This window comes from Cydia pomonella, unplaced genomic scaffold (assembly GCF_033807575.1).
Source record: "Cydia pomonella isolate Wapato2018A unplaced genomic scaffold, ilCydPomo1 PGA_scaffold_207, whole genome shotgun sequence".
Lineage (NCBI taxonomy): Eukaryota > Metazoa > Arthropoda > Insecta > Lepidoptera > Tortricidae > Cydia > Cydia pomonella.
Window position 1 is genome coordinate 129,242 of NW_026907847.1, and position 26,430 is coordinate 155,671.

General features: G+C 34.3%; 1 protein-coding gene across 2 annotated transcripts; it reads left to right on the top strand.

The window, feature by feature from the left end:
- Nucleotides 1-89: 89 nt before the first annotated feature.
- LOC133533840 (chymotrypsin-C-like) lies at nt 90-26,429 on the top strand. Of its 2 annotated transcripts, none has more exons than XM_061872897.1 (6): nt 90-1,636; nt 16,717-16,843; nt 23,121-23,230; nt 24,235-24,393; nt 25,405-25,522; nt 26,223-26,429. In XM_061872897.1, the coding sequence occupies exons 1-6, from the start codon at nt 1,076-1,078 to the stop codon at nt 26,414-26,416; spliced, it is 1,269 nt and encodes a 422-aa protein (XP_061728881.1). In that variant the 5' UTR covers nt 90-1,075; the 3' UTR covers nt 26,417-26,429. The 2 variants fall into 2 exon arrangements, with proteins under 2 accessions (XP_061728881.1, XP_061728882.1); XM_061872898.1 differs by lacking the exon at nt 90-1,636 and adding an exon at nt 4,948-6,168.
- The last annotated feature ends 1 nt before the right edge of the window (nt 26,430 follows it).

The window sequence follows — 26,430 nt, forward strand, 5'->3', positions numbered from 1 at the left end:
TGTGGAAAGAAAAGTACAGTCAGCGATAAAAGCTTGTACCAAAAACTTTTTTTTGCCAAAAAGATTTTATTTATACTCTAAACGTTTTTTCTTTATTTTTAATTTAGGAATGAGCTAGCTTTAATACTGTTAAAATATTGGTTTAGTAAAAACATTTGACTCTAAAGCATGCATTATTATAAAAATGTTACGGAAAAGCGACTTTCGTGTTCTTGTAGATATCAGTTTGTTAAAGTTGACAATAATTAATTTTCTATCCCTCTCTCTCCTCCTCCTCCTGGATCAAGACAGTGACGTCTATGTAATACTATCTACCATATGTACCACTTAGAAATGTCAATTTTATACAGCGTAGGTAAACGCGTTTATTTAACTTTATTTCTCTGTAACCACAGCTTCGACAAATGAAAGGATATAGAATGGGTAAAGGTAGGAAGAACTCTCTTATAAACAATGAGATATAATTTAATTATAGTTTACACAGGATATATTAACTCAAATAAAGCTTAGACAGCTTTAGAAAACTGACTATAACATGGTCGCTGGGTGCCGCCAAGTTATATAAGTCAGCGACCGATCGTAAGATCAGGCAGATCGAAATGTTCCTGTGTATGTGTAATGTTTTGACGGTAGTCATATTAAACCATATTCTACCTATACATATAGGTAGGATAGGATCGGTTGCTTCAGACTGTTCAGAAATAAAAGAACTGTTCTGAAGGGCAAACTGTTCCGTTGACTCAGGGAACGAGAGAAAATTTATCACTTTTATCGATATGCCTAATCTTACGATCGACCACCAACATATATATTGAACATAACGGAAATATCAGAAATGCTTGCACGACTTCCTAAATCTAACATCAAAAACACACATTAACTACGCGTATAAATGCAATAGTAGCAGTCATGCTAGCCATGTGCCATACGTGTATGGCCTATTGTATTCGAATAAAGTCCTAAGACATTACATTCTAAATAAGGAAGCATCAATAGCCTATTGAAAAGAAGACGTTAAAACGTGATTATTTAGTATCAATCCCGGTCTTGGAGGAACTACATCTGCTCAAAAAATATGAGGCCCAATTTTGAATTTTTAAAGTTGATTATAAGGCTGCTCATATTACTTATATTATTTGTGATGTTATTCATTATAGCAGCCATTTTATACAGTGCGAAATATTGGCCTGATGTGTATAATTATATAAATGCGAATATAACTATTAAAAGAATCCCCACTATATCTGAACTTCATACGGTTATAGTTCACGAAAGTGAATACACTACAGAATTATATTCAACAACACATGGAAGTGATTACTTAGAAGTAACAACAGATGATAATGATTTTGATTTAAACTTTGAAGATTTTATGAATGACGACGCAGATGACAAAAGGAGAAAAAGACAAATACCTGTGGAGGAAATGAAAGTTAATATTGAAATTATCGAAGCTAATTACGATTACGTTTTCGACTTCGACATAACTACTGATTTTTTTATTAAAGATTTAGTTAATGAAACCAAATTGACTACGATTGAACCGAATACTTTTCAAATCAATACGATAAACGACGATTGTATCAAAGAAATTGAAGACATATCAGAAGAAAACTTGGCCAGGGCACTAAAGGATGTAAGTATAAAAAATATTTTTCACTACACGAACTGGTAAAGGCCCTCTTGATAGTTCTAAAACTAATGAGAAAGTTGCATTTTATCCAAATGTGGGGCAAAGTAATCAGATGCAAATTTTGAGTTTTTTCTTTATGTTAGCTGGGGTAGAATTGATCTTTGAACGATGATTTTGAATGATACATTTATTACGTTTATTTGGATTTGATTTGGTCTGATTTATTTGTTATTTCATAGTTATTTTTCTCGCGCTGGTGTGTTGAAAAATGTTGTGTTTCACTCGGAGGCAAAGTTTGTTTAACCCTCGTGCCTTGAAGCCCTCGCAACGCTCAAGATTCCACTTCTCGAACCACTCGCTACGCTCGTGATTCAATTTTGGAATCTTTCGCTTGCTCGGGTATCAATATTAGCACGAGAGGTTAAACAACAACTTTGCCCCCTTGTCAAACAATAGTTATTTGTACAACAAGAGAGCAAAGTTTGATATTTCTTCGAGTGCTTGTTTTGAGTCCCGTGCAAGCGAAAGATTCTATAATAGATCTAATTTAGAATCTTGAGCGTAGTAAGGGACTCAAAAGCGCACGAGATGTAAATAACTTTGATCTCGTGTAGTACACAACATTTTTCACGTCAGTCAGCCATCAAAAAATACAACCTTGAAAAATGTAATCCAGACGGACGGATCACTAGGTATTTCACTCATGTTTTCTGAAGATATTCTAACAATTAACTTTAATTACCGCAATAAAACAAAACGAAAGAAATTTCAATAAAATAATATGAAAATAATGAATTAACGAACATCAATTGACAGTTCAATCGACAACTTTTTTTTTGTAAAAAGAACTTAGTAAGATCCGGTCCGAATTGCGGATACTACTATTTGTCAACTATAGTAGAGATCGTTAAAAGTAGTTAAGTAGAATTATTTACTGCGTAATAATTGCGTAAATACGTATAAGTTCATTGTTTTGATTGTATTATTAAATACGTAAAATATGGTGTTTTTAATAATTTTAAACTTTTATTTCATTAATTAATTATTACGAATGAAGACTCGTAGGGTGTTTTGGAACGATGCGGTCTGACTTATTTCGGGGGTCTATTATAAACCGTCAATATACCGTTGAATTACGTATGCACTTTTTTGTCTCTTTCTTTTTGCTAATGACGTGAAAGGGATAAAGACAATAGAATCCAAATATTTCGAACTTGTATTAGGCCCCGCACGTTGAAATGACATTCGAATCTAAAGGTCACTTGAATGTTATTTTGTCTCACTCGGTGAGCAAAATGCGATTTTGCTCACTGTTTTTAAGCAGCAAATTACCCTTGTTCGAGCTGCTGAAGTGAAAATAACTATTACTTGTCTTTATAAAATGTAGAAGTAGTAGAAAAGAGCAAACGTATGTAAATATCGGTACTCTTTCGATTGTTCATGGATCTCACAAGTATCATGAGTTTTGAGCAAAGTTGGTAGATATTAAATTCACTTTCAAACAAATAAAACGGTCTAGTACAAATAAGTCAAGAATTGTAATAAACGAGCGCATTACATTTTATATAGTTACTTACTAATTGGTTTTATTTACATAAATTGTAAGGTAGCCTACAATGCCACTGTCAAGTGGAAGATGCAAACTTAGCATAGACGGCGGTTGTTTAATGCAATTGTGATAGGTACACTTACTGTAGGTAGTTACATAGTTAACAGCAAACATTTCTGAACAAACTTTTTTTTTCACACGGGAATAAATATGAAAATCGTCATGGGTATAGTTTCGAATAGTGGACAAAATAAAGTAGTAGTAGTAGAAATTAGGGTAACTAACTAGGTATTTACCATGGAAAACCAAATTTCAGAATGGGCACGTGTCCTAGAGAAAAGAAGAATCGATACACAGTCATATTACTTATGACTATTTATGACTTATTCATATGGCAAAGTATTCTTTCTCGTACGTAATTTTACCTGTCTTTGAACCCCATTAAAGAAAAAATATTAAAAACTGTGATTTTTTTCTTGACTTTTGGCAAAACAGTGTTTTACGAAGACTTATGCATTATGAATAGTAGTTTCCGGTACTACGGATATAATCCGGTTTTAATCACTTTTTTTGTATTCTAACAATATGCTTGTCTTTCAAGTTTCAAGTCCCGCAATCAAAAAAAATACTCGTTCTCAATACAAACTTTGAACCCTCTTTTACTCTTTTATGGGTTTATTTCCGAGATAAAACTATCGGGACTCCTATATCGGGACTTAAACTGTCTTCGTAGGTACCTACTAACTTTCATCTTAATCGGTTCAGTAGATTAGGTAAGCGTGAAGAAAAAGTTACTTCATAATTTATAATATCAGTTAAAATTTAGTTTTTTATTATATTATGATGTAGGTACCTACCTAGGAGGAGGAGTAGGAGTTAGGTAGGAGATATAACCAGGTGGGTTAGATTCGACATGGATTCGACTAAGAAGATTTTATTACATTGTTAGTTAGAAGTGAAGTTAATATGAGTGATTAAATGTATTAAAGAGCTCTATTATAAAATAAGAGTTCATAATAAGTTACAAACTTTAAGCTTCGATTTGGAAGTCTGGCCTCTCGGTTACGTGCTTAATAGTATCCCAATTTCTCATATAAAATACACATTTAACGTAAAATTGTAGGATTCCAAGATGAATTCATAAATTAAGAATAACACAATTTTACACAATTCTGTATATTGCGTAACTTCTCAAATCTTTTTATTGGTAAATGATAACAATCGAAGTGTCGTAAGAAACTATTCATCCTAGTTTGTTTGCATCACACGTAATTACAATGCTCGTAACAATAGGCCGAGAGACGGCTGCAATGTTAATTTATGGAATCTGTCAAGTAGTGTCTAATTAAAACACAATGCAGTTATTCTTAAAACTGCGCATTAATATAAAAAATAATGCTTATAATTGTATATTTTTGATGATTAGATTGTAAGCACGTTTCATCGTCTGAAAAATTTCAACTTCTCTTTTATTTAACGGTTACTTGTCATCTTGGCAAAATGGGGGTGTTTGTATCTTTACAGGCCATGATACATACGATTTATTTTAAGTTGGCAAAAAAAGAAAAGTAAGCAAGTTCACTAAAAATTAAAAATCGTTCCATAGAATAATTTTAATATGTACATAAGAATATGAGTGCTAAAAAAAGCTGGAATATCCATTAAAACCTCTTGTAATTTACCATAATAACATTTTATAACTGCATCCTATACTATACGTTTCCATAAAATAGGTTATTATATTCTTGAATTGTCTAACAGTCAGTCAAAGTCAAGCGGCTATTCAAGGTGACTCAATGCCAAAGCTATTGTGCTTTCCAGAATTAAAAACCAAACTCTAAAGATTCTATATTAGAGTCCATTTATTAGGAACTGACCTTAACAATTACTGTCTGTAGATCCTACATTAACGTGCGAACAGACATAGAGAGAAGACGTTATAAAGATGTTTGTGAAATTAAATCTACTTGTGATCTGTGCCATGCTACTTAATTTTGGTGATTGCAATAATTGTGTTGGTGTTTTAAAATGTATTACTAATAATGTAGGCGATACTATATCTGCCCATTTAAATGTTTCATTGGATAATATTCAAAACAGTTCAGAAAATATTTCAGTATTAGATAAATCACAAGATAATAACGATAATTTATTGACAAACCTGACTCGTTTTTTAGTCCAAACAATTTCTGGTCTCGTTATAGAAGATCCGTCACTAAAGACACTTGGAGACAGTACTCAGATTTATATACAAACATTTAAAATAAATGAAAGTGCCTCTGAAAATAAACGAATTGACAATACCATTAAACCTGATCTGTTTGACATTAACAACAATAATACAAAATTTCATAATAATACTCGTAATACTGTTTTACAAAAAGATAAAAAGTGTATATGTAATCATTATAATGCAACTGTAACAAATTATCCGAGTGAAAAAACAGCAACAAATTCAGATTTGATAGAAACAAATAACACTGATATAAACAGTGTACATAAAATAAATAAATCAAAGTTTGAATATACAACTTACAATGTGAATTATATTACCGCGCAAGAGACAGTCACGACTTCTGTTTCTTTAAATGCCAAAGATATTACAGAAACGAATGAAAATATTGAGGTTACCACGGAAAATTTTACTGAGATACCTGCCGTTACAATAAAAGTGGGTGCAAAAAATAACAGTGACATAAATGCGAAGATTGAAATCCATAATATTCAACCGCAGATCTCAATTCATCAAATAAATATGATAAGTGAAACAATTAACTTTAAAGACAATTATATTGATGACACGAACGACCTTTTCCGTGATATTAATGAGATTGATATCGACGAGCTTGTTCATGATAACCAGACAGATTATCTGGATATCGATTATGTTGATTTTTATAAAGATACAACGAATGAAGATGTCGAATATACACCCACTGTCTATATACCTACAACTACAGTTGCTACAAGAGTTAAGATTGACCAGGTATTTTTTTTATTTTTAATAATATTTTACATTTGCTGAGCTCTAGTTAAAAACAAGGTTTAAAAAATATATCATCAGAAATAATCTTTATGAAATAACGAATAGAATGAGATAATTAAAACACAAAATATTACTTTGCTAATCCGCGAAAGGATAACGTGCTAGTCAATCAGTGCTAACCCGTTATACTTACTTGCGGGAGGGTGGGAACATTAATTGCGTGTAAAAACTAAAAATACGCAAGTAAGTATAACGGGTTAGCACTGATTGACTAGCACGTTATCTTTTCGCGGATTAGCAAAGTAATATTTAGTGTTTTAATTAATCTTTATTAATGATACTAAACCGCAACAAATATTATGATAAAAAATATTGATATATTATCGTTTAGTCGAGTCACATTTTTTACAATACATATTTTACACGAGTAATTTCCGCAACAGAAATGGCAATAACGTAAACAAATATTAGGTACAGATATAAATAAGTAGTTAGCATTTGACATGCAACAAATATTGTTATTAAGCGTGTAGTCATATACAAAAATATAAGTTAATTATCAAATTTAAAGTGTTGAATTATAAGATCATGTCATTCACACAGATTGTCTTGGTATGTCATTAAAGGTTAGATTTGACAAATCAGCGCGTCACTGTGGATAACACAGTTCGTGTTATCCACAGTGACGCGCTGATTTGCGCAAAAGAATATAAATATTAATTCTGTGTTGGTAAAACTATACCTTTATAAATTTGCGTGATTACGTAGATTATTAACCAAGGGATTTCGCTGCATGCCTTTCACCCGTGCTAAACACTCTACTTTTCATTTCGAATACGAAGAGAGTAAAATACAGTTGTATTATAAAAAACATGATCGAGTATATACATACATAGTACTTCTTAAGAGTACTTTCAATTAACAACCTAGGTAAATGTATCGTTATTTATGGAATGTGGAGTTGAATATCATAAAAGGAAATGGTCCAACAAATACATTTAAAACCAAGTTGTAATTGCTTATCGTAAAAAAATAAACATATTTGGAATGTAAAATGCTCTAGTGCAGAAACGTATCGCTTTTTGCCCACTCCATAGAACAACAACGACCCACTTTCAGAGCATGAGAAAATATTAAATTGCTTTTTTTACACTTTTTGTAATATCTGAGTCCTTTTTAAGGGAATTGGGAAGTATATAAAGTATTATGTACTTACATACGTAGACATCGTATCACAGTATATTTGGACCAAAACATAGAACCTGCGACGATGAAGCTTAAATTTATATCACAATACAATTATTCAGTTAAACAATGGGGCTTCGTACAGACACGTCAACATGTCTTCGTGGAAAATTTCCAACTTCTCTTAAATATGGAAATGTCATTACATTTAAGTCCCTTCGGTATTTTGTTACTTAAATATGAATACTGAAATGTTTTATGCAAAAGGAGCCGAGTAATAATGGTTTTCTACGCATTTGTGTAGAGACACACAGTCTCAGAAATGCACTGATGGTTTTAAGAACGCATACCTGCGGAAAGATCGGCTTATAAGTTGACTGAAAATAAAAGGATTAGGTAGGTGCTTCTATATTATTCGTAATACCTACCTAGACATAGTTAAAATATGAATAATACGGGTCAAAACACAATTAAACGATGCAACGCCGTGTCGTGGTACATTGCGACATCGTGTCGTGGTAATCTTCGACGTACACGTCGTACACCATAAATAATATTTATTAAATTCTTTATATTCTTATATTCTGTGTTTCTCTCTCTTATTTCTTGAACCTCTTAATAGCAGCAGGATACATAAATGTCTGTTGCGGTCCATATCTCTTGATTAACTGCGATATTTTTTTAATTTGCGACACGAAGTCGCAACGTGACACGACGTCGCATCGTGCACTACACAAATTTGCAACGTCGTATCGTGTAATTGTGTTTTCGCATAACCTAACCCAACACACTATCAAAACAGGCCATTATCTCATTTTATTGAACTTGTAAAATCTGGCAGATTATCTGCACAGTCCGTGTGCATATGTTTACTCGTAGACACTGAATATTAACAGATACTTATCATCTTATTAGCAATAAGTTTTATTTCATTTTTTTTTTTATTGTTCATTCGACCCGACTGTATGTCCCAAAATCCTTGTGGGCAGCCAATGCGAATTCAAATCAATCATTTCTAACAAAAATACGAAAAATATTTTTACAAGAGTGAAATGCAATTCTTCTATGGCGTAAAACCATTTAACATATCTACATTGCTTGAAATTCGCTAATCGCATTGGTTATAATATTATAAAATTCGCTCAATATCTTTGAATATTTGGTATGACGCCCTCTTGTAGCTAACATGAACTTATCTCTGTTTTTGTATTTTAATGTTAGAATTGATGTTTTCTACTACCCTTAAAATGCAACGTACTTAATTTTTAATTTATACACTTTCCAACCCAGAAGGCAAATCTAGTATTTATTGAGACTACACCTATTTCTTTATGATGTTTTTTTACCGAAATACTACGAGTATTAAGTTAAATTATACATTAGGCAGTATCTTACCTGAGCGAATAACTCGCGAACGCGAAGCGGCGCGGCGCGGCGCGGGTGGATTCAATCCTTTGATACCTATGGAAGTTTCCTACGTGGGCGATCTCCGAATGCCGTCGAGCCGCCGCGCCGCGTCGCATTCGCGAGTCATCGCCCACGTAAGCTGCTTCGTTACACACCGAAATACATTAAATTACATTTCGTTTTAAGTTTCAAGAAAGTAAATGTGATCAATCTAAAATAAATACGAAATGAAAAGTTTAGGGCCATACATGAAAAGTATTTAATTTGTTCCTCTATGACGTTTAAAACGATTAATCGTCGAACTCGTTTCGATAATAAACACAACAAATAATAAAAATTGGTCAAGCGTGAGTAAATACAGCACTATGAAAGTTTGTGTGAAGCGTTCGTTACTAGCTATAACTTATCTTCGAGATGTACATATAATAACTTTAAAGGCCACCCTATAATAGCGTCTTTTGAGCGTCGGTGTCTAGTCAGCACTATGGAAAATGGCGTCACTGCGCAGTTGCGCCAAAGTTGCACCGAGCAGCAGCCATAGAACTGACTAGACGCCTACGCTCGGAAGACGCTAGTGTAGGCTTAGTAACCTACGTTATTGGATACTATAGTTTGTAGCTTTCTTAATACCAAATTACATTTCCACAAGACTTACTGAGGTGGTTGTGAACATCACTAGGATTGTGTGTATTTAGGTATTGAGTTGTTTAGGTGTAACACATAAATAGCTGATCGTCACGCGATTGCGCTCATCAATCACTCTACAGAGGGCGAAGGATGGATGTAAGAAAATACGCTTAATATGGCATTTAAGAATTTAGAAATACCTAGAACAACGCGTATACACGTTGCTTGATAATTTCTAACTCTAGGCGAGAGAAAATTCAAATTATAATATAGGTAATCAGGAGGGGCGTAAAACCAGGGCATTATTTTATTTTATTTTCTTTAATGGGGAAAAAACAGACATAGGCAGATGATACAAAAAAGAGGATATTGGTTTTTACATTATAAGTGCAACCTACATCCTGAGACAATTCCCACCGAGATTTATAAACATTGTGCAACGAGGGGGGTAAGTGAAATTTTGGATACGAGGGTGGTAATTCCCGACAGCCGCGGGCTAGAGGGAATTAAAGACCCGAGTTTGCAATATTCTTACCCCCGGAGTTACACACAATGTTTTTCATCACACTTGCGAAGAAAAAACTAAATTTTAAGCGCAATAATTCATAAATACAGTGACATATCAAACATTCGTCCGCCATTTTGTAATTCCTTGACAGGTTTAGGCATCGAAGGCACAGACCTATTCGGCATTCAGCCACGATTGAAAAATATGTAAAAATATTTTAAACGGCTGTTAAATTAATCAAATTAAATGTTTTTAAACATAAACAAATATATTAAATTATAAACTTCAGAATTTTAAAAGTAAAACTTATCTATGCTACTTGGTTTGTATGAATTAGTGACATGATAAAAAAAAAGCTATAACTCCGTAGGGAAGGGAGCTTTTTAGGGTTCCGTAGCCAAATGGCAAAAAACGGAACCCTTATAGATTCGTCATGTCCGTCTGTCTGTCCGTTTATGTCACAGCCACTTTTATCCGAAACTATAAGAATTATACTGTTCAAACTTGGTAAGTAGATGTATTATATGAACCGCATTAAGATATTCACACAAAAATAGAAAAAAATTTTTTGGGTGTTCCCCATACTTAGAACTGAAACTCAAAAATTTTTTTTTCATCAAACCCATACGTGTGGGATATCTATGGATAGGTCTTCAAAAATGATATTGAGGTTTCTAATATCATGTTTTCTAAACTGAATAGTTTGCGCGAGAGACACTTCCAAAGTGGTAAAATGTGTCCTCCCCCTGTAACTTCTAAAATAACAGAATGATAAAACTAAAAAAAATATATGATATATATACCATGCAAACTTCCACGGAAACTTGGTTTGAACGAGATCTAGTAAGTAGTTTTTTTTAATACGTCATAAATAGTACGGAACCCTTCATGGGCGAGTCCGACTCGCACTTGGCTGCTTTTTTTATCACAACCATAACTCCCGCGGGAACAAAATAGGTCTTTGTCCTTCAGTACACCTGCATGAAATAGGATCTTTTTCGAGCAAGTGTGATTAAAATAAAATGTTAGGTAAAATAGGTACTAAAGTAATATTATTACACTGATATAATATTAGTAGTTACAGTGCTGACAAGATTCAAACATATAACATTCAAAAAGCGAAACGAGGGCCTACACATATATAATGATAAATATAAGACTAAGTTTATATTGGACCAAAAATACCTAGTTAAGTAAAAGATGAAGTTTGAGGAAGTACGTAATGCTCATAATCATTAGAAGAAAACAAAAGATATGGCGCCCCTCGCGAAACTTCCGACGGAAGATGTGTCCATCGGGCGGGTATTTGGTACCTTTTATGTCAATTACTTTGAAAATATACTTCTGTTTAAAATTTTGCTCTCCTTCCTGTCTGACCTAAAACAAAACACAACAAAATAACAAACCCACACAACAAAAACAAAACACACACACATTTAACAAAATTACCAATAAACCCTAAAATAATGTTTGCAGTAGAATAGACATGTGGAATAAGATGCAATCATCGGGTAAATTGTACTTTAAAGAAATAATCGATTACATCGTAAAGGGCATTCATGTTTGAGCAAAGTTAATGGCTAAGTGCTTGTTGCCACTAAGGTCCCTTTAATGTCAGAATGGCACCGTTTGCAAAACTTAAACTGCCACATCCACCAATCGATGATGCGCTCACGTCTTTTTATTCCTTGGTTAAAAAAGACCTCTTGTCTCATTGTTACCCAAAGGCGCATGTGGTCTTTTAGAACTGATAAACTTGTCAGTAATGGCCTCCTCACGACCACTCGAGGCCGTGTAATTAGAGGAAAAACTTTTGTTACACACTCACACGCCTCACATTGTTTGAACACAACTATATATTTTATTAGGACACAACAATAAATTGGTCAAAAAAGTGTAGCTTGCCGTCACGTCATTATAGTGTGTACAAAAAAATAGTGTTGCAAAAAAATATTTTTTATCAGCTGCGATATATAAATAAACACAATAAGTTGTCCCAGCTACGGTGACAGATATAATTATATTGTATTATATTGATTTACGATTGTTGTTTGACATTTGACGCTTATCGTTGTATATGTGAACTTACCCTAACACATGACTTTACATAAACAAGTAGAAAAAGTATTTCATTCATAATTTTATATCGATGTCTTGATTTATTAATATAAAGTTATGTTTTAAGAGAGAATTTAACATCATATCAAGACAGAGGCAAGATCCACGACGCAGGCTTCGTCAATATACATACGTAAACAAACAAAAAACATCCACAACACGCTTCGTCATAGTATTATGCACCTATCCTACAAAATATATATCCACAACACGTTTCGTCAACGGCCTGCCTAGTATATAATATAATAAAAAAAAAACAATAAACAAATAGAAACCTACCCCCACTCTGATTTTCAACCGGACCAAAAGTGCCAAAAATACTGGCGTCATTGCCTTGCTGAATGGCCAGTGATATTTGTTAGACCAGGAAATCAATGGTCGTATTAAGAGATACCGGTACCGTCATTTAAGCAGATCAAGACAGATCACTCATAAAGTATTTCAGCGTGTATCTTTCATGACCGCATAATCAAAGGGTAGTATTATGCGGTCTCAGCAGTAAAAACTGTCACAGCTGATCCTGATGTTCGAAATACATTGTTGCTCGAAAAACTTTCAAAATTAGTTATAAAATGACTTAGTTAAAAAAAATCTTTCAGACTTGTTTTATGGCATTAAAACCTACGTCTAGTTTGAGTTTGCGGTTAAATCGAAAATACACATGTGAACACGATTTCCGTACCAATAAATAAATAAATATTACACAAATTGACTAAGTCCAACAGTAAGCTCAATAAGGCTTGTGTTGAGGGTACTTAGACAACGATATATATAATATATAAATATTTATAAATACTTAAATACATAGAAAACACCCATATACTCAGGAACAAATATCCATGCTCATCACACGAATAAATGCCCTTACCAGGATTTGAACCCGGGCCCATCAGCTTCGTAGGCAGCGTCACTACCCACTAGGCCAAACCGGTCGTCAAATAGAATAAAGACTGAGGTAAAAAATAACAAACCTATACCTAACAAACCGACGCAGACCCTTAATATAAAGATAGAGATATCCCTATCTTTATTTAAGAGTCTGCGTCGGTCCGCCAACGCGTACTCCCGTTGAAGCTCTACGTTATGGAGCGGAACATGTCGAGCAATCTTTGACTTAAAATACGTGAGTGTCCTGTTTTAATATAGGTATTTAATGTGTCTCCGTATTATGTATTGTTATTAAAATCTTTATGACTCACGGCGGAATACCTGTTGGGTCGAATTAACTTGCTCTTTTTATTTTTCCTAAACCTCAAATATTAAAAAGTCAACTTGGCTTTCCAATTTCCGTCTCAGGCGCTCTCCGTAATCTTCTCTAAAATCACTGCTCTAAATGGAGATTCGCACAATTTCTAAATAAGGTTCTTGCAAAATAAATAAGTATGTACTTTGTTGCAGGGATCGGAAACCGGTATTTTTTGTATGGGAACGAAAACGGAATTTTTGTGTTCTTTGTTAATTACTTCATTTCTAATTAGGCAATCTAATAATACGAAGTCGTTATCTGAAAACACAACTGAGTCCTACATTTATAGTATAAAATAAACCGAAATATATGGTTATTTCGATGTTTTTGCAAAAAACCGGTTCCGATCCCTGCTTTGTTGTAAGAGAATACTTACAAAAACGTAACAATTTAAATAAAATAAAAAAAAACTGGTCAAGAGTGAGTTTATTTATTTCGCGCTCCAAGGGTTCCAGACGGGGTGCGACACTTACTAATGTAGTTAAAATTAGTAAAGATGGCGGCGATTTCTATTAATGGGATCCGATAACCTACTTTTGCGTAAAATTGACTACCGATTGTGCAAACTACATCAACAGATGTCACTATAACATTGGTACAATTTAAAGGCATGAATACAACATTAAAAAGGTTGCATATACTTCGTATGTCAATACCTATCTTTATTCATAATATTGTTACCTAGCAACTGTTGTTTACTGTCAAAGAAAATGTAAACAGAGATATTATGATTGATATGAACTTATTATTCCTCTATTAATTTTAAAGTGCAGAGCAAAGCAGAGAAAAATCGGAGCAAGCATTAAACATAAGTCAAATTAAAATAGAAAAAAATAGAGTCCCAATAGTTCCAATGTTACAAAACTTGCAGATTTAGATATTTTCGAAGGTAAGAAGAAAATACCATCCTCCTTAGCGCTCATGAAACGATAAAAACAAGCGCTGATTATTTTAATTTTGTTTACGACAAACATGTCCGATGACACTCTACCAAGATTTGTGCAATTTAATTCCGCTAAGTTAGACGAGATAGAGTTTAACACTAAAATAAAATAAAATCACAGTCATAAAGAATATACAAATTTACAATGTCAACTTCTAACCTAGGTATATCAATTATTTAAAAAATCATTTAATTTATAAAAACATTTATCAATGAGCCAATGTCGGAGTATCCGTTGAAATAAATTATCTGGTAGCAGTCTTAAATCTAGAGGAATATTATTATAAACTTTTCCTGACATCATGTAGCAGTTGTTATTATACTGGGCTGAATTAAATAGTGGCTGATTTATCCTATTAATATCTCTATTCCTTAACCTTGGGTTTTGAGTTGGTTTTAAAAAAAGCTCAGGGTTGTTCCGCACAAATTTAGCTTGTTCATATATATATAAATGCTAGCCAAGGTCAAGGCTTTGAATTTTGTAAAAAGAAGTCTGCACGAATCTAATGACCCTACTCTACCCACAGCACGTATACAACTTTTTTGCGTCAAAAATATCTGATTAACAGCTGTAGAGTTTCCCCAAATAATGATTCCATAACGAAGAACAGATGTGACGTAACCGTGGTAAGCTGTCAGAGCAGTTGATTCATCTGCTACCCTTCTCAGTCTTCTTAAGGCAAAGACAAATCTACTTAGCTTGCTACAAATATTTGTTACGTGCTGTTTCCAATTAAAAATCTATCGATTGTTTATGATAGTAAAATAACAAATCTTTGGATGTAGCATTTCATCAGGAGTTTCAAATAAACGGATTACGCAATTTACACATTACGCATACTTTGCGGGTTGCGGGTACAAAGTGGTAAGGCGCGTATTTTTTACATGTTCATGTCATTAACTGACGGTCTTTCCACCGCGATACAACCGGCTGACTTTTTTATGGAGGTACGTGCGTAGACAAGACGTACGTCCTATGCCTGAAATTCATTAGTACAAGAAGGACCCGAACCACGACATCACTACTCATGTTTTTATTTTAAAGAATATCTGGAGCGAATTGTTTAAGGAGCTAGAGAACGACACGAAATTACCAGGAATTCTCCTAATGTGCACTTTACCTGTCCTTACTTTACCTCCGGAGTATCTTGAATTCAAGTCCAGTTGGATGTTAAGGCCAAAGAAGAAACGCTCAGTTGAGAACTAGGTCAGTCAGTTATGCGCACGTGAAAGAGTTTTAAGTCAGACTGAGACATAAGTCACAGAAGACGAACCTAATGCAGCTTTGTACACGAAGATGAACAAAGGTAAAAAGAAGAACAGTTCAAGTACTTACAACACCTAGTCTATTACTCTCTTGTATACCAAATTAAAAGCAATAAACATATACTTGCTTTACTATAAAGTATCTTTTTTTGAAATTCCATTCTTTTAACACTTTTTTACATAATATTAGGTCTACTTGGGTGGCTTACAAGTTAATATTTTGTTTGATATCTTGTAAACCAAAAAACTATGAAAGTTACAAGAAATCAAACAAAAAATGAACTTGTAAACCGCCCAAGTAGACCTAATATTATGTAGTATGAAAGTACCTACATATACGGATGCATATGTACATTGTGCACACAAACATACAAATCTAGTTTCGGGTACAAAATAGAGATAGCGCTTCGAAATTAGTTTCCTTAAAATGTTTCAAGAGGGCTCTCTTTTCCTATATACTTACTTACTCTTTGGTTCCAGACAATCTTTCAACGTGGTATTTCATGCAGTTGCATAACGATAAACACTAATTTTTGAGCGCCTACTATCGGCAAATTGGCTAACTAATATGCACAACCTAATGTATGTTGGTTTTTAGGGATAATAATTAGTTATCATGTGAACTTGTTTCAACAGCTTTTTTTGTTTGAAAAAAGGTGTATAGCCGTATAGCGTAATATAAATAAATAAGGCTTAAAGAATAATAAATTTCGAAATAAAGTTGATGTGTTTATGCTGTATCTAATCACTGCCATTTCGGCCGACGTAGGTAAACCGAAAAACTAAACGAGAGCTATTTTCATTTGCAATTTAGTTGTACTTGAGTATTTTATTATATATTGCAATGTCGTGACTAGATTTGTATAAAGTACCTAAACGATTGTGATTATTTTTTTTATTCGTACCTATGATGTTCGAGCAGAATTGACACTTTCATGTAACTTTACGGGGAAAAGTAACCGTAGGTGTAAATCTTCCACAATTATTTTTCCTTGTCATTTTATGAAAAAAATAAAATAAACAAAAGATAAAAATGTTGTTTGATATACGTGTACAAAAGTCATTTGCACTTGTTCTTAGTTTTTCACTCTTATTTATTGATGTTCGCGATAAACCACTAGGGGCATTGCTAACTTGCATCAATTAGGAGAAGACAGGATGTTGTTTAGTACCTACCTAAAAAAATAACTGAAATTTATAAAATTCATAATATAGGCTTAGTTTTAAAGTATTCTTTATTATTTTCAGAAACCAGCTGACAAAATAGACTCTGTGTATCCATGGATAGCTGCTGTGTTTATAATGAATCCAGACAACAAACAATTTGAATACATTTGCGATGGCATTCTACTCTCCGAACGTGTTGTTCTTACTAGTAAGTTAAATAAATTATGGAAGTAATAATTGGTAATTTTAAATGTGACGTTCCACGGGTAAAGGGACCTTATGGCGGTCGGCGCTTACGCTGTTATTAACGACGCTCCAATACTAATGAGGTGCTACACGATAAGAGCGCCAACCGCCATAAACTGACTTTGCCCGTGGAAAGTCACAGATTGTACTTAACATATCAAATAAAAAAAAGAAATACATTTTGAAGCGCATTTTGTCCTTCTTGACAATAATAACCCGGAAATGTATAAGTTACTTGTAGTAAGTTTTACTTATAAAAAATACACTGTAATGGAAAGTATGGAAATATTTCAAGAGTTTAAAATATTGCTATATTTACATATATTAGCTGTTGCTATTGTTGATTATTTCACATTCCTACTTTAGGCCTTTTGGGTAATCAAACTCTAAACAATTAATATTTACTGTAGGTTTGCAAGCAGGGCCGACTGAGTTAAACTTAAACAGTACGCCACCAGGAGTAACTTTAGATATTCCCCAGGGAGAAATGTGAGAGCCTAAGTTAATTAATTTTATAGTTTTGTTACAAGAGAACAAGTAATAAAATTAAAGCTAGGCGTAAAACGGACGGTAGCTGAGGATTTGATTGATCGGGGGAATAATTAAGTTTTGTGTTTTACGCATTTTATGGAGCGTAAAACATGTTTTACTACGGTTTATGTTTATGGCGCAGTTAGTACGAGCTGCTACGTAATAATAAAATATTACCTCTCAATAGTATTAATCACTACACAATTTTGCTTGTTTTACAGCAAGTAGTAGCAATACGAACTGTATATTTTAAGAATTTATGATTAGTATGGCTACTAGTAGATATGACAAAGCCAGCCTGTATTACAACGAAGGATTGAACATTTTACAGGAGTAATTGTTTAATTATTTAAACTTTTATTACACGATATAAAATTGTACAAATGGCGTATTTAATACCTAAAGACATTCTCTACCAGTCAACCAGTGGGTCAAACAGAAACTAGAATTATCGTGTAATTATGGCTAGTTTTTGCCAGGTACATTCAATTGGATCAATATACCTACTTAGTGCAAAAGAACGTTGTATAACGACTTTGATAAAATTGTTTTATTGTAGTTGTTGTTGTCCTAGAGCACCCCAGAGGTGCAAATGGCCTTCACAAGCTCCTGCCACGCCTTCCTATCTTCAGCTCGCCTTCTGGCCTCGCTCCAACTCAGCCTGACCGCTCGTAGCTCTCTTAGGATGGACCGTTGCCAAGAGTGTACAGGACGCCCAGAGCCACGGCTTCCGTCCGGCGGTTTCCAAGCGAAAGCTATGGTAGCGTTATTCGTACGCGAATTCGTATTATCGAAAGCGAACGCAGCCTTCGCCTTCTGTATCCTGTTGTCGATGTCTTCATCCGCTCCACCTTTGCAGGATAGCACGCTTACATTGGTACACAAACTTTGACACTAAGTCTAGGTTCTCACCCCCCAGCGACAGCGGACGGCGGATCCGTTTTATTGATAGATAAAAATAATAATTATTTATTTCTTCTTCTTCTTCCTCGCGTTGTTCTGGAATTTTGCTACGGCTCATAGGAGTCTGGGGTCCGCTTGGCAAATAATCCCTAGAATTGACGTAGGCACGTTTTTACGAAACCAACTGCCTCTGACCTTCCAACCCAGAGGGTAAACTAGGCCTTATTGGGAATAGTCCGGTCGCCTCACGATGTTTTCCTTCACCGAAAAGCGACTGGTGAGTATCAAATGACATAAGTCACGAAAAACTCATTGGTACGAGCCGGAGTTTGAACCTGCGACCTCCGGATTGCAAGTCGCTCGCTCTTACCTTATTTAATTTTTTTATTCCATACAGAAAAATAATACTTACATGGAGTTAAGTATTAGGTGTTCATAGTAATGCGCATAGCAGTGCGTGTACAGAAATTGCAGAGCTCCGCCTAGTACCAGGTCTGTATCGCTGGAGACCAGGAGGACAATTCATACTTACATTGTGACACATGGTGACACCAAAATGATATCTACATAAATGAGTCAGTCTGACGTGCAGTTCGATAGTAATTATCCGTACATGTATGGCGCGAGCAAGATGCACGGGCGACTGAGATCATTTACCTTTTCATTTTGATGTCACCATGTCAGTTTCAATAATTTGGGTGTTTTATTGTAATTTGATGTTTCCTGTGTAATGAAATGACACAATAATTATGTCTGACGACTAATATCATCGTTAGATTTTTTTCTATATCTCATTTATTTAATGATATTATTAAGCACTTTTTCGTTATAATCCTTATTTTTTATGATTTCTAATCTAATAAACACATATTTTTAATACTAATAATTTACAAATATAAACGGAAAATCAGGTGGTATAAGAATAATCTCTACATTTATAGGAAAACAGGGGTGGTCTGGGCGCAAACTCATAGGTATATTTCTTGCTCACTTATTGTTAGGTATTTGGTAATTGTTAGGTTGCCAATTGGTTGGCAAAGTTAATATAGGTGACTATAGAATAAGGATGTAATTTTCGTGACCCAAATGTTTAAATAGCAAAGAGTAAAAGCGTTGGTAAATAAGCTGCTTAGAATTGCCTTGAAGTAAAATATGACGCTCGGTACTTGACATATGAAAAAATCTGTCTCTGGCTTGCGGTTGAATGAAAAAATCTGTATTTTATTTTAATAAAATTCGGCTGTGGTTAATGTTGATGCAATTTTACATTTGAATAAATAAGTTATTACGTGAGATGTTGTATATATTTTCTTTTCATCTGTATTGAGAAGTTTCCGGGACCAAATAGCTGAATCTGAACGTGAATCTATCGGAATCGTAACAAAAAACGCACCCACTAACTAATAACTATCGCCTCCGATTACCACACGGGCGGGGCGTTCTACGGAGCTGCTTAGTTAGTATAAAGCCAGTGAATATTATTTACGGCTAGCGTGTTGACTTAAACCTTATTAGTTACGTGTATAATTTTGATTAATTGTATTGTATATTAAAAAAAACTAAGAATCTAGTTTAATATTTGGGTATCTAGCAGGTATAGCTGCACTGTGCTAATTTTATATTCGTAGGCTTAATTATCATTGTTAATGAAAAACAGATAAGCCACAACATGAAATGTTCGCAGTCCATCAGAATATTCTCTGATCTCATTAGGTGAAGTGCATGTTGATGTTTACCATGTCTGCAATCAGCTCGTAAGCGAGTGCATCTATTATGTTTACGATTCGGAAAAGCGTCATAAACGTCCGTAAATAATACAAAAAAAATCATTCAATCTTTAAATATTCAAGCCCTAGAAAGTCAAACATTTATAACTTGTAAACACATTGATTCTAGCGCACATAGATTTTATGTATCAAAAGCGAGAAGAAGTTACGAATGGCCTCCGCGGCTGATTATGGAAATGGGATGAAATTAGGATTTTATCGCGCTTTCACTCCATGCGCTGCGTGTGAGTGTTTATAAGAAATTAAAGGGTACTTTCAGAAGCATTTTTTTGTGTCACATAATATGTTATTTCCATATTTTTTGATGCTCGTTAGGAGAAAGTATTCTGTTAACCGCATTCGTTCCAAACATTATTATTCGCTTATAAATTGAACAAAACTTTGGTAGCTTCTAAGTAATGACGTTCAAATTTTATTAATATTAAAATTCCAATGACGAATGCGGGACTTGACATACGATTACAAAAGCCTGTAATTAATTGTAACTTCATTCACTAGCGTTTTCTCTTTAAAATTCGGAATTATATAATATTGTCATAATATGTATATTATGTATTGAAATAGTTATTAATTCACACGACCAGGAGGGCTATTCGAACTTTATAATCGTGCTATATAATGATCTGTTTGCTATTAAAAGTGATATTTCTTCAATGAGAAACGTCACTGGCAGATCTTATCATTAAAATAACTATTTGCTTGAATACTAAATCTGTGGCCCTAGTGAAAAAGGGTACAAGTCTCTGGCAGTTTAGGTGTATAAGGGCATAAGTGTTACGTGGAACTTACACCCCTTTACAACTGCGCTGCCAGAGACTTGTACCCTTTTTCACTAGGGCCACAGAAATAGTCTTCGCGGTTCTATTCAATCGCCAAGCAGCCATATTACTTATTGGTCAAAAATTAATAAACTGAAATATAAATAGCGACTAAAATGAAGTTAAATTATTTTTTAACAAAATTACTGCCTTCGGTGGGACTTGAACTCATGGCCTCTTGATGAGTTAAATTTTCACCCAAGGCAGTAATTTTTTCCACTTTTAAAGGGTCTAGCAGGCTAAGCGAACTAGAGGTGCCCCCAACGACGGATTTGGTCATTCTTTCAGGTGGTGTACTGGCAAGTCCTAAGAACACTCTATGCTTAATATCAGTCCTCGATCTTATTTTGTTTTCGAGTTATTCAGGATAATGTAAAATAATCAGCGTATCATTGAAAGTGGCATATTTTGTAAACTGTTTAAGTTAGATAAACGAAACAAAATGATATTTGACAATAATAAAATAGGCTACAAAATACACATTTTTAACCCACGTCATGTACTTATACTTCATTGTGTAAAAAAACATTTTATTTTTCTTCAGATTTATTTTTTTACTTTTCGCGGAGGTACACCTCCAGTGGAATATGCATGGATAGCCACTAGTACCCGCTACATACACATATAAAAATATTTGCGTAAATCTTCGTGCGTCATGTCAAAAAAAAATCGAATAAGTAGTTAGGAGCATATGTAAACAAAGTACTAGTGCAGGGTGTAACCTTTCATAAGTTAGTATGTAGGTGTGTAACCTTTTCTTATAAACCTATTTATAATGCATCAACGATGACATGTCAACGTTGATAACATTTGACACATATTCTAGCTGCATATGTTTTATTTACATTTTGTGTTAGAAAATGGATAACACTAAGAGTAAGTCTTGTGAAAAAACATTAAAAAATATTGATGGGATTCTAATTTCAAATCGTTCCTCTGAATCATACACAAAATTATCATCATCGGATAAATTATAATCGGAAGCGTTGGAGGTTGCAGACGAAGAGCCAGCATCGCCAAGTCCTGTGCTGCTACACGTAGACGTTGATGCTACTACTTTATGTTTATACACCAAAAGTCGACACTTACCACACAAAATATCATTGATATAAATTAGCTTATTTGTGCATTTGCTATATAAATCAGCCTCTTGACCAGTTTTTATGCATTTTTTCTTCCCATCAATATTTTTTAATGTTTTTTCACAAGACTTACACTTAGTGTTATCCATTTCCTAACACAAAATTTTAATAAAACATGCAGCTAGAATATGTGTCAAATGTTATCAACGTTGACATGTCATCGTCGATGCATTATAAATAGGTTTATAAGAAAAGGTTACAAACCTACATACTAACTTATCTACACCCTGCACTAGTACTTTGTTTACATATGCTCCTATTTATTCGTTTTTTTTTGACATGACGCACGAAGATTTACGCAAATATTTTTATATGGGTATGTAGCGGATACTAGTGGCTATCCATGCATATTTTTTCTGGAGGTTTACCTCCGCGAAAAGTAAAAAAATAAATCTGAAGAAAAATAAAATGTTTTTATACACAATGAAGTATAAGTACATGACGTGGGTTAAAAATGTGTATTTTGTAGCCTATTTTATTATTGTCAAATATAATTTTGTTTTGTTAATCTAACTTGAACAGTTTACAAAATATGCCACTTTCAATGATACGCTGATTATTTTACATTATCCTGAATAACTCGAAAACAAAAGAAGATCGAGGACTGATATTAAGCATAGAGTGTTCTTAGGACTTGCCAGTACACCACCTGAAAGAATGACCAAATCCGTCGTTGGGGGCACCTCTACTTCGCTTAACCTGCTAGACCCTTTATTCTAAGCTTAATAGCATCGTTCGCAGACGTTTCTGCTTGTTAAAAATTAATTTAGTATGGTTAGCACATCGTTACTGGTGAATTTCCAATATGACTTGGAACTCCGCCTCCGGTAGCCGTCCAAGAAGTATAATGTTCTTACGGTAGATGTCGCTAGGGTCCCCTAGACCCATATGATGGGAAAATTTTCTGCCTATGGATCAAGTCTTGGTTGCTCAGATGGCAGAGCGCTGGAGTATCTATCCAGAAGACGTGAGTTCAAGTCTCACCCAAGGCAGTAATTTTTCCACTTTTAAATTTAAAATGAAGTATATGTAATTAGGTTTTTTTATTCACTTTTCAGCTGCCCGGTGTGTCATCAAAGCTAATGTGACAGTGGATGCCGACAACATTCTAATCATCATGGGCAAGAGATCCTTGCAGTCCATGGGAGTTAATGAAAAAGTTTTAAGGGTACCTATTACTTTTTTCCATTTTTATTTCTGAAGAGTATAATTATAATGATACTAATGATGTTTATGTGACTGGTACATTATGAAAGGTGTTAAAATCGAGAGAGAGTGGGTTTATGTAATGAACGAAGTGAGTCTGCCTGCGCCTTATTAGCAAAGGCACAATATTTATCAAGAATAGCACTGAAATATGTATGAAGTGACTGTTTATTGTCATTGTCATTATCTATTAGAGCCTTTGCGAGCTGTCTTGCGACACCCATAGTCACGCCATTTTGAAAAAAAGTGTAAAATGTAATCCTAAGAAATCTAAGCATATAATTGTAAATGCTGCTCAAAAACTCTAGAGAATCGATAAAAAATGCAACCCGTCGAGCAGCAGGGCAAACGGTGTAGGTACGATACGAAAGCCTATTTTCTCAGGCTGCAATGGAGACGTTTCACTCGCTTTCGCTCGCTCAGTCAATAATTATGTAGGCTTGTAGTATGAAGACATATTATTATATAATGACTTATGATTATAATTATTAACTTACTATACTTACTTTCAAATCGTATTCTGATTGTGGTTGAGGAATATTACGATACGATATCGTGTCGTGAATCAATCAATGCACATCATCGATTTCTACGTCACGGCGCCGCATCGTGACATGAAGTCGTATAGTGCCACGACACGACGTCGTCGTGTCTCGATACGACGTCGTCGTGTCTCGATACGACGTCGTCGTGTCTCGATACGACGTCGCAAACGTGACACGACGTCGCATCTTGCTACGATACGACATCGTATCGTATAATTGCTTGTTGGCCCTTACCCAGAGCCAAAAAAATGTTTATCTTACGCCACCTGACATTATGTGAAGTTCCTCTTTTGCTTTAGGTGTAGATGTAGGTATATGATATTTATTTCAGTTCTTTTTCGAACAGTTGTCTATATTATATTAAGCTAATCTAAATAAGATTAGCTTCGAAATGCATTTGAAACGTAAGTATGACTTTCAGGTAAAATCCATCAAGATCCACGACAACTTCGTTTCAACCAGAGAAATGGTTGATAACGACTTGGCGATCGCCGTGCTGGCCGAACCCGTAGCGTACAACGTTGACATACAGCCCGCTCCTTTGGGGCTAGATGATAAATCAGCCCCGCTTGCAACAGCCGTGAGTTTTTATAACACGAGTATTTAATATAACAACGTGTCGCTATTATTAACAATGGTCACATCACACCCAAACGCGCTGCTTCGCTTGCACGTCATTCGGAAAATTGTGGCATCCGACAAAATTGTGTATATAAAATAAAATAAAATATAATTTGGGGAATATATTGTTTCTCACGTTAGATTTATCAAGGTTCACGAGTATAAGTATGTACTGTACAGCGCCGATTCCTTTAGTGTTTTTGTACTATTGGGAGTATTGACATGACAGTCGATCACGATGAAAGTATTATTTTTTTAGATGAAGTTAAATACATTTGTAACTTCATAGTAAATTGCAGGAAATTTGTTTACAAATCATTAATCCAGTTGAGCTTATAATGCTTTCAAGAATGAAGGTAACTGGATTTATTGATTTCTAATTAAGCTTTTTTCTCATATGAAATAAGTAAATCTAAATATTAATCTGTAATAAAAAGGTACCTGATACTAACATTGATGCTATGAATACTCAGAGTTGTTCTTGATAACTAAATCGTATGGTAATCGTGCCAATTATAATTAACAAATATTTGTATTATTAAATTATCAAACATACTAAAAACATAAAAACTCACTGTAAACATGACCAAGTTACACAACATGTAGTACTAAATCGAATTTACTCATTATTTGGTTCTTGGTTCGTTAGGTCAGTAGGTATGTTTATTTCCCTGATACACAGAAATATGGATTGCCGTAATCATGATGGGTTTTCGTCAAAAATATGCCTATTCAATTAAATTATTCTTGTGCAATTATTTTATTTCCAAATTCAACATTTTTTTCAATATCCCTTACTGTTGGTATGCACGCTGGGACAACGTCGTTATTGCGTGATCATATCAGTTGTGAAAATAGATAGGTATATAAGGCTATGCTTACAGATTGTAATCAATGTGCGAGTTCATATAGTATTTGTTACAAGAGGTAGGTCATGTGTGTAAGTAATGGACGTTTCACTTTTTTACAGACGACAGGCTGGCATGCAAGTGGTCCTTTGCAACCGCTATACTTGAAACTACAGTCTACGGAAAAAAGTAGGATGGACGTCAACTGCAATAAACTGTTTTGTGCAACTCTGGGTGATAGTAAGTTTTTTTTATTTACCGGGAAGCCATCAACGACTCGAAAATTAAATCTTTCTAATATATTAAATATAACGTTTTTTAAGAAGACGATTGCTCCACATGTTTTGCTTTATAACGAGGAGCATCTTCAACGAAGATTCTTCGTGGTAAGGCTAGTTGTTTCTGGACAAACACTTGTATCCAGTGGTTTAGGGAGACGTTTCTTAGGCTTCGTGACATTCAGCTGCCGCTACGTGGGTGGAACGGTAGCCACGTAGAAATAGTAAAACACGTAGAAAAATAAAGTTATTACTTCTTGATTGAGATTTTTTACAATACAAATAATTACTTTACTAATCCGCAAACGACGCCCAAATGTTGAAACGAATATACAGAATATTCCGAGTGTATGGGAAAAAAACCTTTACGACTTTGTGGGGGTGATTTATGTTGTATACACTCACTGCAGTTTTCTATATAGACATTATGTAACTAGACTTAGGTCTAAGACTCCCTATTTGACTATGAAACTATAAAAATAACCTGCATACAAACATCTATGTAAGGGAGTTTCTCTGTAATTGACTGTATCTAAGTATTAGTTATTTATCAACCCCTTAACGTTTGTCATAAAAATATTTTGTTTAAAGAACTTTAATAGCTGTCAATAGAGTTGAATAAGTCAATAAGTTGTGTTGACATTTTATTTACAAAATTCCAGGTGAAACCACATGTCCCAGCTATGGAGGTTTGTTAATAGAACGCCAGGACGATGACCAATGGAGGCTGAAGGGGATAGCCAGTGGCAGCCCCACAAACACCGGCGTATGCTTCAATAAACATCTTACGTTTACTAAAATAGTAAACTATCTTGATTGGATTAAGGAAAGTATACAAAAAATGTCTAGCAAATAAATTTGAAATGTTAT